Source organism: Protopterus annectens, chromosome 6.part1 (genome assembly GCF_019279795.1).
Source record: "Protopterus annectens isolate FY-2018-M chromosome 6.part1, PAN1.0, whole genome shotgun sequence".
Taxonomy (NCBI): domain Eukaryota; kingdom Metazoa; phylum Chordata; order Ceratodontiformes; family Protopteridae; genus Protopterus; species Protopterus annectens.
Window position 1 is genome coordinate 518,108,736 of NC_056738.1, and position 17,258 is coordinate 518,125,993.

Consider the following 17,258-nt stretch of genomic DNA (forward strand, 5'->3'; position numbering starts at 1 on the left):
CTTTAGTGGTTGTGTGTGTGTTTGTGCACTTTTTTCTAAATTTGAGAAAATGTCTCAGCAAGAGAGAGACAAAGAGAAGGAGGTTAAACAATTTAAGCCTTCTGGATTTAAGAAATGCCTAAAATGTGGACAAAAAATGTCCATCACTGATGGGCACATAGACTGTGTGTATTGCTTAGGACCCTTGCATTTGCAAGAAACGTTCTATCTGCCATTCTTTTAGTTCTTGTGTACTGCAAGAGAGAAAGAACAAATTGATCATCACAGGCATGATTAAGTCTTCCTTTCAGGAAGTAATAGAGCAAGGTCAAATTACTCATGACAAACCTACAAAACCTACAAAAAAAAACATCTACCACTGGATCCTTGGAGTCTGAAAAATCTCCTTCATCCAGTAAGTCAAAATCTGATAGACCTTCAATCTCGGTGCCATTGCCTTCCGAGCTGATGGTCGTAACAGTGAGGAGCCATTCCCGGGTTTTGGAGCCGGTATCTCCTACTTTAAAATCATCTATTTTGCAATCCATAGCTTCTTCAGATGCATCGTCTCGATCCTCAAGAAGCCTGTCTGACTTAGTGGTGGATCATGTAGTGCAGAGGCTTCTACAGACACCGGTGTTGGCCAAGCTTTTGTCGGGGCCGATCCTACGGCTTCGGAACCAACTAACCTTCCTCCCCCTACATCTGTTCCTCCTCCAATCCAACTCGAGGTTTCAGAGACAGAATGCTCAGAACTGATGATTGTGGAGCCATCGGTACCGAGACCTGCTCCAGGTTTTTTGGATCTGACTTCTCAGACTACTTCAGGGACAGCCGCAGTGGTGCAGCGGTTAGCGTTGTCACCTCACAGCAAGAGGCTCTCTGGTTCAATCTTTGGCTGGGGTGTCTTCTGTGCGGAGTCTGCATGTCCTCCCTGTGGTCATGTGGGTTTCCTCCAGGTACTCCAGTTTCCTCCCTCATCCACAAAGACATGCTGCAAGTGGATTGGACACACTAAAATTGGCCCTAAGTGTGCGTGCATGTGTGTGTCTGTGTGTGTGTGTGTGTGTGTGTGTGTGTGTGTGTGTGTGTGTGTGGATTCTGTGGAAGGCTGGGTGCCAGGCTGGCAACTCAACACCGTAAAACTCCACTGCCAATCATGAGCTGACAAGGTAACTGGGAAAAGCTTAAAGAGAGACTTCTCAGACTACTTCAGAGCCGACTGAAGAGTCTGAGGGCCGACACTCTTCGGTCGGGTCCAGGGAGGACAGTTGAACCAATTTGTCAGGTCTGACTTGGCCTCTTAGGGCTTTGGCATGGGTGAGGTCGGCGCCTACCTCTGGCTCAGAGCCCACCATCCTCATGCTGAGGGAACCAACTGTTTCTTTGGATCAAGGGGTTCCTTTGCATCAGAGTTGAGGGGCTTTCGATGCCATGAGGAAAGCATTGTCCCCACGGACATCCACTTCATCAGGACCAACAGCTTCTCCCCCTAAAGCACCAGTGTCTACCACCACATTACATATTCCACAGAAGTGTAGAGACCCAGAGCCTCAGGAAGCCCCATCAGGTGAGCCCTGCTCTTCCGAGACCTCCCCAGAAGCTCCCACTGAGAAGGTTCCCCGGAATAGGCTACGCAAGAGGAAGCATTTGGACTCCCTCAGGAATCTGTCACCTCAGATACTGACCTAAATGTTTCAGAAGGGTCCCCACGGTCACCCTCAGAAGATATCTCCTTTGCAGATATCTTAGAGATTCTCAAACAGAGGGGTGGCTGGCAGCCCATCAACCCTTCTGATGATGAGTCAGTCTACCTGAAGGCTGTCAGGTCTCAGCCCTCTGCTACTTGGGTGGGATGAACTTATGAACCTGGTTTGTCGAAAGGGGTGGGAGTCTCCAGATACAATGGAATCTGTCCCTAGGAGTCCTAATAAATTTATTACTTCACCACAAGATAAAGTTTTTCTCACCAAAGGAGTCCCTGTTGATGCCATGGTGGTGGCGGTGGCCACCAAAAAGAAGTTATCTGAAACTTCGACATCGGTTCATCCACCGAATAAAGATTTGAGGGTAATGGACAGATACAGAAAGCACATGTTTACTTCAGCGACCTTCATATTAAGATCACTGAATTACCTTACACATTTTACTAGATTGCAAAGAGATCTCCTAAAAGAGCTGGGAGATACTCTTCAGGGTTCAGTAGATGCAGGGGTTACAGACAAAATATCCTCCCAGCTCTCCACCCTTAATTCCCTGGTAAACTCGTGCATGTGTCTGATTTCTTACGCAGCTGATGGAGCAAGTAGAGCAGTGGGTACAGGAATCGCTTTTAGGAGACATTCCTGGATGCGCTTGTGTTCATTTGTGGAGCCCTTCAAGTCATCCTTTATCAACAACCCTTTCGATGGCTTGTCCCTTTTGACCCAAAGTAAAAGAAACTCTTACCAGGTGTGAACAAGAGGGAAAGACTCTGTGTACCATCGGAGTCCATTTTTACACACCTACCAAACTTTACCCCAAAGGTCAGAAGGGGGGAAAAATGTGGTTCCAAAAATCTCAAGGAGCCTTTCAGGACACATGTGGTGAACCCCCCTCCAGAGGCAGAGGAGGGGGTAATAATGGAAGACACTGACCATGCCGCAGAGGGGGTCTGTAGAATCAGGGTGACAGGGAACAGTTCTTTGGGAGGCCCTATCAGCGCTCCTGAAAGGAGACCTGCCTGTCCAACTCTGGAGGCTGTCGGGGGATGCTTATCTTTGTGATGCCTGGCTAAAAATGACAAAAGTCAGCTGGGTACAAAGTATCATATCTAGAGGTTACTCTATTCCCTTTTTCACCCCACCTCCCTTGATAAGAAAGATTCCAGATGTTCCATCCAGTCAAAGGAAACAAGCAACCATAACAATCCAAAGGTTGCTAGAAAAAAAGAGTCATCCAACTGGTCCGCACAGACCTGATAGGATACGGAACTTACTCAAGGTTCTTTTTAGTTCCAAAGAAAACAGGGGACTGGAGACCCATTCTGGATCTCAGCAGACTAAACAAATCAGTGAAGAAGACAAAGTTCTGGATGGTTAAATGCAGTTGATACTTCCTTTTCTAGGAAAAGACAATTGGATGTGTTTGATAGATCTCCAGGATGTGTACTAGCACATAAAAATGGACAGACCATCCAGAGATCACCTGCACTTTTGGCTGGGAGCCAGTCACTATCAGTTTTGAGCACTGTCCTTTGGTCTTACAACAGCCCCCAGAGTGTTCACCAAATGCATGGCAGTAGTCACGGCTCACCTGAGACATTTAGGATTCTGGGTGTTTCCATACCTAGATGACTGTCTCCTAACTGCCACCACCAGGCAGCAATTCATTCAAGCAAGGGACACCACTATAAAACTATGCTGTCAATTGTGGATTACCATAAACTTAGAAAAGTCTGTCTTATTGCCATTGCAACATACCATTTTTATAGGAGCAGTTCTGGACACCACCACAATGACCGTAAAGCTTCCGTCAGACAGGGTTTGTGCTCTCCAACAACAGGTTCTAACCCTTCTCTCAAAAGCAAAAGTCCTAGCTTCAACAGTTCTCAAGTTACTGGGTACAATGGCAGTAGCGATTCTTGCAATTCCACTGGGTTGGATGCATATACGGATACTACAATGGCTCCTTTTCATGCAGTGGTCCATTCAAGAACTCCCAATGTCACATCAGATAATAATCACAAATTCCTGCAAGAGAGACCTTCAGTGGTGGCTAACATCGGATTGTGTAACGATAGGCTGTCCTTTTGTTCTACCCACCCCTACAGCCATAGTGACCATGGATGCTTCTCTGAAAGGGTGAGGGGGCATTATCTGGGAAGAACAGCCCAAGGCACATGGAAGGGACATCAGGCTCACCTGCATATCAATGTCCCAGAGATGAGAGCGGTAGTTCTAGTGTTGCAGTCCTTTTAAGGCTCTCTCCCTCTTGGGACCATTGTGATACAGACAGACAACGTCAGTAGTTTGGTACATAAACAAACAAGGAGGAACCAAATCATACCCCCTATGTCAAGAGGTCTTGAGAGTATGGCAGTGATCAACTTCCTCCCAGCACTTTCTAAAGCAATGCGCATCCCAGGGAGGTCCAACGTGATAGCAGACAAAATGAGCAGGGTGATTCTATTGCCTCATGTGTGGTCCCTCAAGAAATGGGGCCAGCCTTGCTGCGATCTCTTTGCCACTTCCACAAACATGAAATGCAGCAGCTACTTTGCCCTAATTCCCTCTTGGGGGATGCCCCAAGGGATGCACTTGTACATGATTAGCCTCCAGGTCTCCTTTATGCTTTCCCCCATTACCACTGATACCCAAAGTTTTACAGAAAGCCAGTGCTCTGGGAAGGACCTTAATTCTAATAGCCCCTTACTGGCTACACCAGGTTTGGTTCCCCTTTCTTCGGCCTCATCTATTGGAAGAACCTTGGATCCTGGACCCAGCTCCAGACCTCCTGATTCATTCATCGGGGGCTCTTCATCCATCCCTTCAGCCCCTCAAATGGACAGCTTGGCTGCTCCAATTCTGAACATAGTCAGGCTTCAAAACCTTTTAGCTGCAGCTCAGCATATACTGACATCCTCTCATAAATCCTCCACTAGAAAGTTATAGCTCAGCAAATGGAATAGATTCTCTGTATGGGCAGTTCATAATCATATTAACATAGCTTCAATATCCTCTATTTTGGAATTTTTGACAAAACATTTCAGTGAGGGAGCAGCTGCCGCTAATGTTTGAGTTCAATTGGCAGCAATCTCGTATTTTCATTTTGGCAACGGGGGGGTCTAATGTCATGGTTCAGACTTTCAAAAGCTTTTCTGTAAGGCACTATCCATTTAAGACCACCCATCAAATCCCCTCTTCCTCCATGGAATCTAAATTTTGTTCTATCAAGAATAATTCTAACATCTTTTGAACCAGCTTCTTCATGTGACCTAAAGTATATCACATGGAAAACCATCTTTTTAGTGGCCATAACGTCTTCTTGGACAGTTTCAGAATTACAAGCTTTGTCCATTAAACCCCCATACATGATATTTCATAATGATAGTGTCTCTCCATACAAATCCTTCATTTTTACCGAAAGTATGTTCGGAAACAACTTTGAATCAGTCTATAGAGTTACCTGTATTCTTCCCTAACTATGGCAATAAGACAGAGTACATGCTGCACAGACTTGATGTTCACAGACAGCTTTGCTTTTATTTAGTCAGAACCAAGGACTTCAGGAAAACAGATCAACTCTTTGTTTCCTTCTCAGGAAAGGTGCTCCTGTAGTAAAGACTACATTATCAAAATGGTTATCTTACTGCATTTCCTTTACTTGCAATTCCGTGAATAGACCATTGCAAGACAAGATAAAGGCCCACTCAACTAAAGCTGTCTCCACTTCTTCAGCTTTTTCAGTCAAACTACCCATAGATACCATTTGTGCAGCAGCCACTTGGTCAAGGCCTCATACCTTTATCACTCATTACAAAGTGGATAGGGCCTCCATGGACACGGCTTCCTTTGGTTCCACTGTCCTGAAGAATATTCTCCTGTGAGCCACCCAAGAAGATGGTGCTTGGGACACTACCCCATCAGCAAGAATGAAGATGGGATAGGACAACTTCACATATAGAAGTTATGTACCTACTATAACATTCCATCTGAGTTGTCCATCTCTCCTTCATTCTTACGTCCCACCCTCCATCCCCCATCCAGGCTTCTTGAGGACTGAGAACCTGAGGTGAGGCGTGACTGTACTTTAATCTTTCTCTACTGTATTCTGTGCTGTTGGGTCTATTAGGAGTTGACATATAACATTGTTGCAGCAAACAAGATCTGAGGGAAGCACCAGTGGATCATGGGATAGGGAGTGAGCCACGAGCTAGTTGAAGACCTCGGGCTTTTGTATTTGGCCGAGTCGGAGCTAAGGATCGGCTCCGAACCCATCAGTAAGAATGAAGACGAGATGGACAACTCACATGGAATGTGATGGTAGGTACATAACTTCTTTTTTCTGCTTGTGGATTATCAATAATAAAATAATAGAATTGTATTTACTTTTTCTAAGCTTCCTCTCATAAGATCTCACTGTCCTCCCTTAATCACTCTCCTCCTGCCTGGAACCTTACTATCATACTGTACTGTAAAATATTCCTGCCCTCTGTTTGTCTTCTTCTATTGCAATAGCTGTTATTTTATCTGTATTGTGTACATATTTGCTTGTGTGTATTTATTTATTCTCACTTTTGTCTCTATAAATGGAAATATATGCATATGATTACATATACGTATATGAATATAAAGCACATAACTAAACACATTTATCAGAATGAAGTTTGTGTGTCTGAAATGTTTATTCATTGTATGTTGTGTTTTTGCCTTATGGCAATATTGAAAATTTTTGACTGAGATGTTCCTGTCATTTGTTAGATGTTCTGTCTTTGTCTTCTGGTCTGGTCTGGGAATGAAAAGAGTCTTCGTACAAGCTCAGTATTCCAACTTAACAAATTTAAATAAAATAGCCTGCTAATTTTATCACAAGCCACCTTTGAATTTATAGATTGCTTCCTTACAAATCTTTCCTTCTCTCTAAATTTGAATAAACAAATATATAGACTAACAAAGTGAACACCATACATTAGTATTAATTTTGCACCCCTCCCTTCATAAGCCAGACTCCTATTTCCCCCTCTTGTTATATTTATCATATTTCAACCTCACTTTCCACATTTAGCTGTTATCCCAACCATATGCAGTTGTCTGGAAATATCTACACAACATTCACTGCACTTGTAAAGGGAAGGGTATTTTGGAAGTGCATATTTGCATAAATTCATTCATTGACATGCTTTCATAAATTCTTTTACTGTTATTTCCAACAAGGGACGAGCATGTGATTCACTTGAAATTAATGATGTTTAAAACAAAATATCCACAGCTGCCTAGCAGTGCTTTCATTGTGCGTTTTCACTAGAATGGCTGTTTGCCAGAATCTTCAGTGCTGTCACATTGGGAACTCACAATACTCAATGAAAAGGCTTAACAAGGCCATACATAAAGTGAATGAAACCACCTGACTGTGTACCACAGTAATGCTGCGATGAAAGGGATGCCTCTCACATTCTGCTGACTTTCTGCTTAATTTAAATAAAGCATTTTGCTAAGTAAACTGCATCATCAGTTGTATATATACAGTCCCCAGATCTGTGAGTCTCTCAGCACTTGTCTCAGGGCTCTAAACTGCACCTCCAGCAAAAGGAAATCTAAAATGGGAAAGGTAATAATTTCCAGTAGCATATAAATGTAACAACATTTAAATTATATAAATTTAGGACACTGTTCTACGTTTTGTTGTAATTACAGATAATCTTTTATGAGGACAAGAATTTCAAGGGTCGCTGCTATGAATGTTCCACTGACTGCGATAATCTACATTCGTACTTCAGCCACTGTAACTCCATCCGTGTAGAAAGTGGGTGCTGGATGGTCTATGAGCACCCCAATTATATGGGGTACCAGTACTTCCTGAAAAGGGGTGAGTACCCTGACTATCAGAGCTGGATGGGCTTTGGAGATTGCATCCGTTCCTGCCGCATGATTCCACATGTAAGTTCTTTTTTTTTTTTTTTTTTGTTTATTTTCTTTTATTTCCAAACTACAGTATTCTGTTGCCTGAGTACCTGTTGCATTACAAATATTATGAAGTGGGCTACAAATGAAATCTTCTAGATATAGCATCTTAATTTTAAGAGTATAGTACATAAAGTCCCTAAGTATGATAAAGTAAAGAGAGAGAAACGTGTCAAACAGTGCAGAAGAAAATCACAGTTAAAAAGATGGACAGGGATGATAAAGGCACAGTAAGCAAAGTATAGCCAGATGACAAGACAAGCAATGAGATCTTGTGAATATATACGATGTGTGAATCGTCACTTGTGAGAATACACAGTATGTAAATCATCACTTGTCAGAATACATAGTGTGAATCGTTACTTGTAAGAATACAAAGTGTGTGAATCATCACTTGTGAGTACACACGGTGTGTGAATCATCACTTGAGAATTTTATACAGGAATGCCTTTGCCTTTTGATCATCTCTGGGTTGAGTGAAAATGGATCAATCAAAGTAAATCTTATCAGAATGGTAACACACTATTCCTCAGATGCAGAACACGGAGAAAGAAAGCAATGCTGAAGTTTAGAAAAGCAGGAGTTGAATAAGAAGGGTCATTTATAATCGTCCATACTTTTTCTTCTCTTGGTATTCACTGTACAGCAGACAATCACTTACTAAATTCAGGCTATATAAACATGCTAGATGCAAAAGCATATGAAAGGAAGATGTGAAAGGGGGCCAGTGCCCCAGATGCATGGGTTAGGGGCATGATCAATGTTTTTGAAGAGTTGCTTATTTGTTCATTTTCCATTATACAGGAAGCACTTTTTATCTATTTAATGTGAGGACCTTTTTGTCCTCAACTATGAGGTGACAATCTGGGGTTCGGAGTGGCAGATGGGGGCAGTGCTGTGCGTGCCAGAACAACTTGCTACAGCTCTGCTAGATGAGGGAAGTCAAGGGAAGGGAAGTGACACCATTTATTTCATACAGAATTCTCTGAATGAATTCTAAAAGTGAAGGATAAAGCAGTGTTCTCTAATGGAATTTGTGATATAACTGCAAAATGACAAAAACTAAGATTTATTAACTGCACTAGTTGTACTTTTAACTAATTACAAGAGGACAGAAAGTAATTGAAAAATGTAAACCACTGAACCTGATTCCTTCCCAGATATGAAAAATAGAGAAGAGGCAGGATACTGTAGGATTATCAATTTGTCTACTCTTGTTAAATAAATCAAATTTTCTTCTGGCATAAGAAGTGGTTAAGTGTCTGTAGTATTTTGGCACAGAATCTGGCACATGAGGGTTACATAGCAGGACATTTGTGCCAGGTGCCTCATTCTGAATTCCTTTATTGGCTTAAGAAAGGCTAGACCAAGGAAGAACTGCAAATATAGACAAAAGCAATCGCCAAGATCTTTATAATTAACTACATTATACGGAATAAATGCTGTTTTACAACAACACTAGAGATCTATTTGGCGATGGATTAGATCTAAGTATCCGACTACTTGTTTCAAATAAAAATTAAATAAGATAACAACTGGTATGGATTATTAGTCTGTATAACATGGCTCAGTTTGCTTTACTCCTCCAAACAATTTTTTTTTTGGGGGGGGGGGGGGGTTGACTGCTAAATATGGATGATAGAACTGAGTGCTGGCTAAAGATGCAAAATGGTGAAGTGTGTAAAAGGAATGAAAAGCAGTCACATGGATCACTCCTGTACTGCATAATACATCCTGCTATTAGGAGACTCTAGCTGAATGCACACACATAACTGAGGCATCTACATTACAGAAAATAGCCATCTTTAAGTTTGGCAGCAAGCTATGTAGCCTGTGATGCCGTAATATCAATATTTAACACAGTAGAGGATTGGGGATCAGTACTGCCATTGTCCTATGCTGTAAATCTGTGCAACATAAGGCACATATATATTCTGATGCTAGCATAGCAACCATTACATGGTACACTATAAAGGAATCTTCTTTCTTTTTCCCAGTCAAACAACAATATAATTTTGTACTGAATACTGTTTTTCATACAGTAAGCAGGTTTCTTTCAGTGCTTAATTTTTGGCGACTTCATCTGTGCTGTTTATACATATCCATATACCAGGCTTCCAGGTATGAACATATCAAATGGTCTGGCACTGGGACGACACTTTAACATTAATTTCATCACCTGCCTCATATGTACTTCATACTAAGATAAGCTAATGGATTTCAGTTATTTTATTCTGACTGAACTTGATTCTTTTTTGTTGTTGCTGCTGCTGCTGCAAGTGTCATAATAAATTACCATTATAGCCTGTTGCTCTTTTCTGTTTCATATCAGCTACTGAGGATCAAGCAGGTCTGGGTAGCTCTCTTACTTTAAGAATCCAAAAACACTATGCAGAAAACTAGTCTCCAGTGATCGTCCCTTCATTAAGTAGCACTATATCCAGCATGTTATTCTTTGTTTATGGTTTTGTGACAAGCTGTCTATCGGCTAAGTCTTTACTGGGTTCTGCCAGTTGTCCCAGTGTGCTGATATTTACTGTCAAAGGCATCCAATTGACAATGGGAGCATTCAAATCATCAGCAATAATATCATAATCAATCAACAAAAGGTGATTCAAGGCTACAATAAATGAGCCTTGGTCATCCTTAAATTGATTTGGGGGCCTATAAAAAGCACTTGTATACCTATATTTTTTATGAAACAAAACAACTGAGCGTAACGCCCTGCTCATGCAAATAGAAACTCCCCTTCCTTTCTTATCTTTACTATAATTATGGTATCCAAACTAACCTCTCTGACAGCAATATGTTTATTAACATTAGTAAGCCATGTTTCTGAGACTGCCACTATATCATAATCATTGCCTGATATCATTGATTCTCAGGCTTCTAGTTAATTATTTAAACTTATTGTATTGATCATAATATATGTCAGTCCCTGTTTATAATTGTTAATCGTATGATTTTTCTCTATATTCCTAAAATGTTTTCATCATCCTTGTTAACTTACATAAGACAGGAGTCTGTTTCCTAGATGACTTAGTTATATTAACGTCTCTTTTAGCCAGTGGAAGATAAATTAAATACACACTACTCATTTTCCATGTAAACATGAGCATCAAAACATTGTATCCAATATTTACAGTTTATTTTCACACAAAGGACTCTTGTGAAATATCCATTGGTCAAGTTTAAAAGGTCATGTTCATCGATTTCCAAATGGTTGTCTCAGGCTATTACTTTTAGCTACTCTCACTATAACAAAACTATTCTAGGCAGTGTCAATGCCCATTTATAGGTGTGTGTGTGTGTGTGTGTGTGTGTGTGTGTGTGTGTGTGTGTGTGTGTGTGTGTGTGTGTGTGTGCTGTGTCTGAGTAAGCATGTGTGCCTCCCTGGATTGACCAGTGCCCTGTCCAGGACCAGTTTCACTGCCTCGCTCTCACTGTACATTCGGACAGGTTCCAGCTACACCATGACTCTGAACTGGACTAAGTGGATAATCGGAGAACAAATAAATTAATAAATGGATGAACATAGAAAAATAAAAGTTATAGGAGTATTTTACTTGCACATACAATAATCTAGTTAGTTATAATATATGCATGTGATCTGAGCAGATCCATTATATGGAATGTATTTTTATAAATATTCAAATTCATTTAAGATATTACAAAAATAACAGTACAGTGCCTTAAATATTTTAGCCTCTATCCATTCATACTGATCCAACAAAAGATACATGACCACAGCAAAAATTTGTGCTGCTATATCTGTACAGTAAACAATGGACATTATTGTAGCACTAAATATAATGGACAGACTAACATAATAGCATATTTATACTGAAAAATTGAAAAGTTTACATGTGATGTAGATTTTTAGCCTTATGTACAGCAGCCTTGGTGTGTGTTATATAAAGTAGCATGGTATGGGAAGCAAAACACTACATGTGGATTTTTGGGCTGCCTTGCCAGCAGGAAAATTATATTTAAAATGCTCCGGTTCTACACATTAGTATACCACTGAATTAGTTTCTACGGTACCTCTTTATAAAACCACAAATGCATATCAAATTCACCTGGGAGAATCTTTTTTTGGTTGAACATGAGACTATTTCAGCAGAAATAAGCAGGAATACAGCAAAAGACACAACTTAAGCAAATATATAACTTTGTCCATGGAGTTTCTTCTAAACACAAAGATTTGGAACTAGAAGGCCAGGCCCTGAGATAATAGGGATGACTAAAAGGCAGGATGGCAAAAAAATGTACACATGCAGAATGAAATAAGTAAACATTAGACTGATCAACAGCACATTGAGAGGTGTTATAAAAGTGTCTGGGTGAAATACCCCAATACAACCTCTTTTCCAGTGTATAGGAAATATAGTCCAGTACAAAAGTACTAATGTGTTTTTGTTTACCAAAGAAATCCTTGTCAGAATAAGTACATTATTGCTAACATTTGTAATTTACCAAACATTTGAAGAAATTAGTACACTTTGGAGACACAGTTAATATCTGTCATCAAAGTCTGAGCATGTACACAGAATAATACTTCTTCTGAATTTCCAGCTAAATTTTATTGCCATTTTTTCATTTTTAACTGCTTACTTGTTGTTTCCCTTAAAGTACCAAGGTTCATACAGAATGAAGATCTACGAGAGACCAGAATTTGGAGGCCACATAATGGAATGCATGCATGACTGTACATCAGCCTATGACCAATTTCACTACCAGGACATTCACTCTTGCAATGTGATGGAAGGCTATTGGCTCTTCTATGAACAGCCCAACTATCGGGGAAGGCAATACTTCCTGAGACCCGGAGGTTACCGAAGGTTCAGCGACTGGGGTGCCATGAACTCCAGAATTGGCTCTTTCAGGCGCATCACTGATTTCTATTAAGTTCAAAAGTTCTCTTTAAGAAGAGTTTGAAAACCAATAAAATTGTTTATATAATATAAATTTCTGACTCAAGTGTTTTTTTAAATATTAATTATTTTAATGTGTTGCGTAGAGAGAGACATGCTGAGCTGGTATATTCTCCTTTTGAGATGTGTGCTGGGGTGGTAGAGGGAACAAAGATAGAAACACATGAAATACAGAGTTTAAATTGTGCAGAATAAAAAGTAAGAAAATAATGCCAACATACTGGGGTAAGTAGTTTACAGGGGAGATAAGACTGTTAACATAAGAGGAGATGTAGCCCTCTATATAAAAGAAGGGATGAAAATAAATTAACATATAAGTAAACATGCAGAAGGCCCAGTAGGTCAGTGGTGGGAAGGGAGGGCAAGTCATGTGAGGATTTTTGTATAGTCATGTGAGGATTTTTGTATACAGCTCCTCCTCAGAGGAAGAAAAAAATAAATCAAATTATAAACTGCCTCTTCAAAATGATAAAGAAAGTGGAGATATTTCTGGCAGGGGACATTAATAAGCCAATATAAATTGTACTATCCTGACATTCAGTCACATCTGATATTTCATCATTCTTAATGCCACACATGGGGTGGTCCTCGGACATTTAGTACTAAGGTCTGCTTGAAGGTCTTGGACCTGGTATTCTCATACAGAGTTTTTCAGGCTTAGAAGTAGACAGCCGTTTTCAAATCAGTTGTCATAAAACACTGGTTCCCCATCAACTTAAATGCAGATTTGAACCACTTAGAACTGAGATCTCTGGACTCCAGAAAAGTAGACTTTGATAGAATGCAGCACTGCCTTAGAAAAGCTCTAATGAGGCATATATAATACAATCATGCATATATATAATACATATGGTGATACTGATAAAAGACAAACAGAATATAACAGAACTTCCATCAAAGAAACACCAGCTCTGTGAATGAATTAATAGATCTAAAAAACACTATGGCTCACAAATGAAGTACCATACAAAGTACAGAAAAATATAGCAGTTGTGAGTTAAAAGGCAACATACATGGATAAAGACACAAAAATATACTAAACAAATCAGAAAGAAACAGCATAGTCAGAAAAGCAAGAACTGAGCAGAGGGAAAAAGACTAAGATTCATCAAGAAGTAAGACAAAACCTTTTCCAGGAGCATAAGGGAGCAAAGAAAGACAAATTGAGAAATATATGGTAGCACCTTCATCCCTATGATCTTTCTGGTAGCCCTTTTCTGTCTGCAACTTTTCCCAAGGGCAACCTTTTCCTGAATTGCCTGCTGAATTGCACCCAATGCTCAAAATGCTGCCTTATCATTGCTCTGTACTGAAGCAGAATACATCAGCTTTCCTCAAGTCTATTCCTCCGGGCTGTGCATCCCAGGATCTTTTGCCAACCCCTTCTTCCATTGTTCCATATGGTTCTCTATGTACAGCATCATGAACATGCACAAGTCTTCTTCTTCTTCTTCTTCTTCTATGCATCCCAATGTGAGTCATTTGAATTTAAGTTTTTCTTTATTGACTACCACAGACAACCTAACCACTAGGCAAACCAGATGGCCACCTAGAATATCAGTTGGCCAGGGGTGCTTTTCCCGCGTTTGATTGTATGTTTGCAAGCTTGTTGCTTATTTTAATTTAAAAATGTAGTTGCAGCATTTTTATTCAAATAAATTAAAATAAAAAATACATGAAAGAAAAGCCATAGTGCTCTTGTTTAAAGTAGCGAGAGGTAATCAGAGTAAGCAAGCTCAAAGTTTAAGGTATAGAAATGGTATGCTCTTTCAAACTTGTAAAATAAATTCTGCCGAGTCAACCAAGTTTAGCAAAAAAAACTTTTGGATTCCCTCAGGTCTAACCACAAAGGCAGAAATGTTTATATTCAGAAAAACAATCAGCAGCAAACCAATAAAAGAGTCCAATGCAGCTCCAAGTAATGGCCAGTCAAAAACTCCAGCACAAATACGAACAGGCTAAAAACTTTTTATTCAAGTGACAAAATAAAATAAAATATAGCGTAAACCACTTAGCACTTTCACCTGAAAACAAATCAGGCATCGTCAGATAAAACACATAAAATTGAATAAAATTTAATAAAATACAAAATATAAACTGTTATAGTGAAAGAAAATTAATTTAAGTAAAAAATATATAAATATATAATTAAAAATGTTAAATGAAAAAGATCAAGTACATTGAATATTAATTATTAAATAAACTCTCAAAAGTGAACATCCATGACAAATATGAAGGTTTACAAACAAAGGTTTCTTAAAGTTCTGAAATTTGTAAGAGTGTTTTAACAATACGCTGCTTTTTAAAAAAAGGCTTTGACATCTTTAACATCATCCGGTCAGAATTTTGCATTGATAGGTTGGTTATAAAGGGCGGGATTTTTTGAATTTACTTATAACAGTTGGTCTGTTAACAACAGTTTACCACTCTGATGATGCCTGATTTGTTTTCAGGTGAAAGCGCTAAGTGGTTTGCGCTATATTTTATTATGTTTATATTCAGCACTACATTCAAGTCTTGATACAAATCTGGCACACAGTATGCTGTTTTCATTAAGCACCCATAACTACTCCGTGACTCAGAAGAGTGAGATTATTAGTTTTCTTAGCTTTTCAACATGCACACAATGCTTGGATATCACAAGAAATATATATTACATGAGCCTTATAACCATACAAAGTACATGTTTGTGAAAAAAACAGCAAAATAAGTCAACACATAACAATTACAGCCGCAATAATGCTGCGCCTTCTGTTTATTCCTACTAGCAACTAGTAAGGTAAATGCCTTGATTGCTACCTACATAGCCAGAGATTTTATATAAACACAGCATTTTGAGTTGCATTAAAATAATAAACTAATAGATAAACTGGATTTTGTTTAAAGCTAATGAAATATAACTGTGCCCAATATTTCACAGATAAAAAGAAGTAAAATTCCATGTGCAGAATGAAAAATAAAAAATGCCTAGCAGCTGGTAGTCTAGAATATGTATTAGCCTCTGTGAAGTATAAGGTCTACTTTTCTGTTTCATATGTATTATTTTCTTTACTTCTTCCTTGCCATCCTTAACTACATTAATACAACCCTGCATGTGAAGCAGCCTTGTGCAAACAGAAAAAAAAAAGAAAGAAATTAATAAACCGCTATATTAGCTCTCTCTTCCCCACAAAATACTAAAATGTTATGTACTGGGCTGTCACCAGAGTGTACTGAAAATATCTTTTTAAAGCCTTGACACAGGCACGGTGAAAAAATAATGATATTGGATAGCACAGAAATGTCCCAGAACGTAAGAGATAATGACCAAAGTTTATGATATACAAACTACAATAGACAGTATACTGCTCACATATTAACAACGTGAATCCTGAATATAGAAATCAGCCAACTTCACTAAAAATAAAACAAATGTCCTCAGTTATGATTACAACTACAAAACAATTTTAAGGCAGTGCTACATTCAAATGCAGACAACAATCCACCAAACAATGGTGAGCACCTTTGTGGGTTTTCCCGGTTCCAACATCTGGTCAGTATTAGCAAGTGCTACCTTAACTTGCAGATGCCCCACCACATCCACTCTACAGAGCATGAGTTCAAGGATTCTTCCATTCCTGGTTTCTACCAATTTTTGTTTTGTCCATATCTTTCCAAGTCAAGTACTTCTATCAGGCTGCTTCTCCTGCTTACTTCCATTATAACCATCCGCTTTCACCTGTTTGTCCGCTAATTTTATCTCTGCCAAGTTGGTCATCTTTTGCACTTGAATTAGGTGGTCTGTAGACAACATCAGGGTATGAGCAATTTTGGTGCCACAATTATTTATTTACTTTATTTCTTTTTATTTGACATTTGTTAACTGGGTTGGTTCAGTTGAGCCAAGGGCCCATTTTCAGTGAAGAACCAAGGAGAAAAGCTCCAATATGTAAAGAAACAAAAACTTGGAAATATATACATGCATGTGATACATATAAAATAAAAATAATGGTGCATTCATGTAACACAAGGAAAATAAGTATCAATCACAACAACACTAAGACACATAAATCCATATAACATTACTATTTTAAACATATACAATGTATAAAAGGCATAATATGTGTTTATACAAAAGAGACAAAAATGCAGAGGTATAAGTTCTTTTAGCGTGCTTCACAAGTATAGTCAGTGTGTCATGTAAAGGCTTGGCATGAACAGATCCAGATATTTAGTAGATGAAGTTTTAACTCTCTTTTGAGGTTGTGTTGTTGGGAGATGCTTCATATACTAAGGGGGAGTGTGTTCCAGATATGTGCAATTGTGTACTTGTAAAGGGACTTGCCTATGTTTTTTGGGGTTTTGAGACATCAAGGAGATTTTTATCAGTTGTACAGAGGTGCTGGGGGGGGGGGTGTAATAAGATGCTAGGTTGGAGAGAGAGGGACAGGAAGAGGGGTTATAGAGAATAGAGCGTGTGATATGTAGTTGAGGAAGTAGTAGTTGATGAGAGAATAATTCAGGCCAGTGAAGCTTTTTTAGGGTTAGGCAGTGATGGGTGTTGTGGGGAAGATTAGCGTTTGGGTCAGTTTAGACAGTAGTGTAGACTGGATGTTAGTAAGGATAGGGGCGGCATATAGTAGACTAGGTAAGAGGAGAGACTGGGTCAGGGATAGTTCGGTGGTTTGTGTAAGGAATCTCTGGT

The 17,258-nt window shown here is 39.3% G+C and overlaps 1 protein-coding gene across 1 annotated transcript; it reads left to right on the forward strand.

Moving 5' to 3' along the window:
- The first annotated feature begins 7,188 nt into the window (after nt 1-7,188).
- LOC122805657 (gamma-crystallin M2-like) lies at nt 7,189-12,548 on the forward strand. Its single transcript, XM_044075962.1, has 3 exons — nt 7,189-7,287; nt 7,374-7,616; nt 12,273-12,548. Exons 1-3 carry the CDS (start codon nt 7,279-7,281, stop codon nt 12,546-12,548), a joined length of 528 nt encoding a protein of 175 aa, XP_043931897.1. The 5' UTR covers nt 7,189-7,278.
- The last annotated feature ends 4,710 nt before the right edge of the window (nt 12,549-17,258 follow it).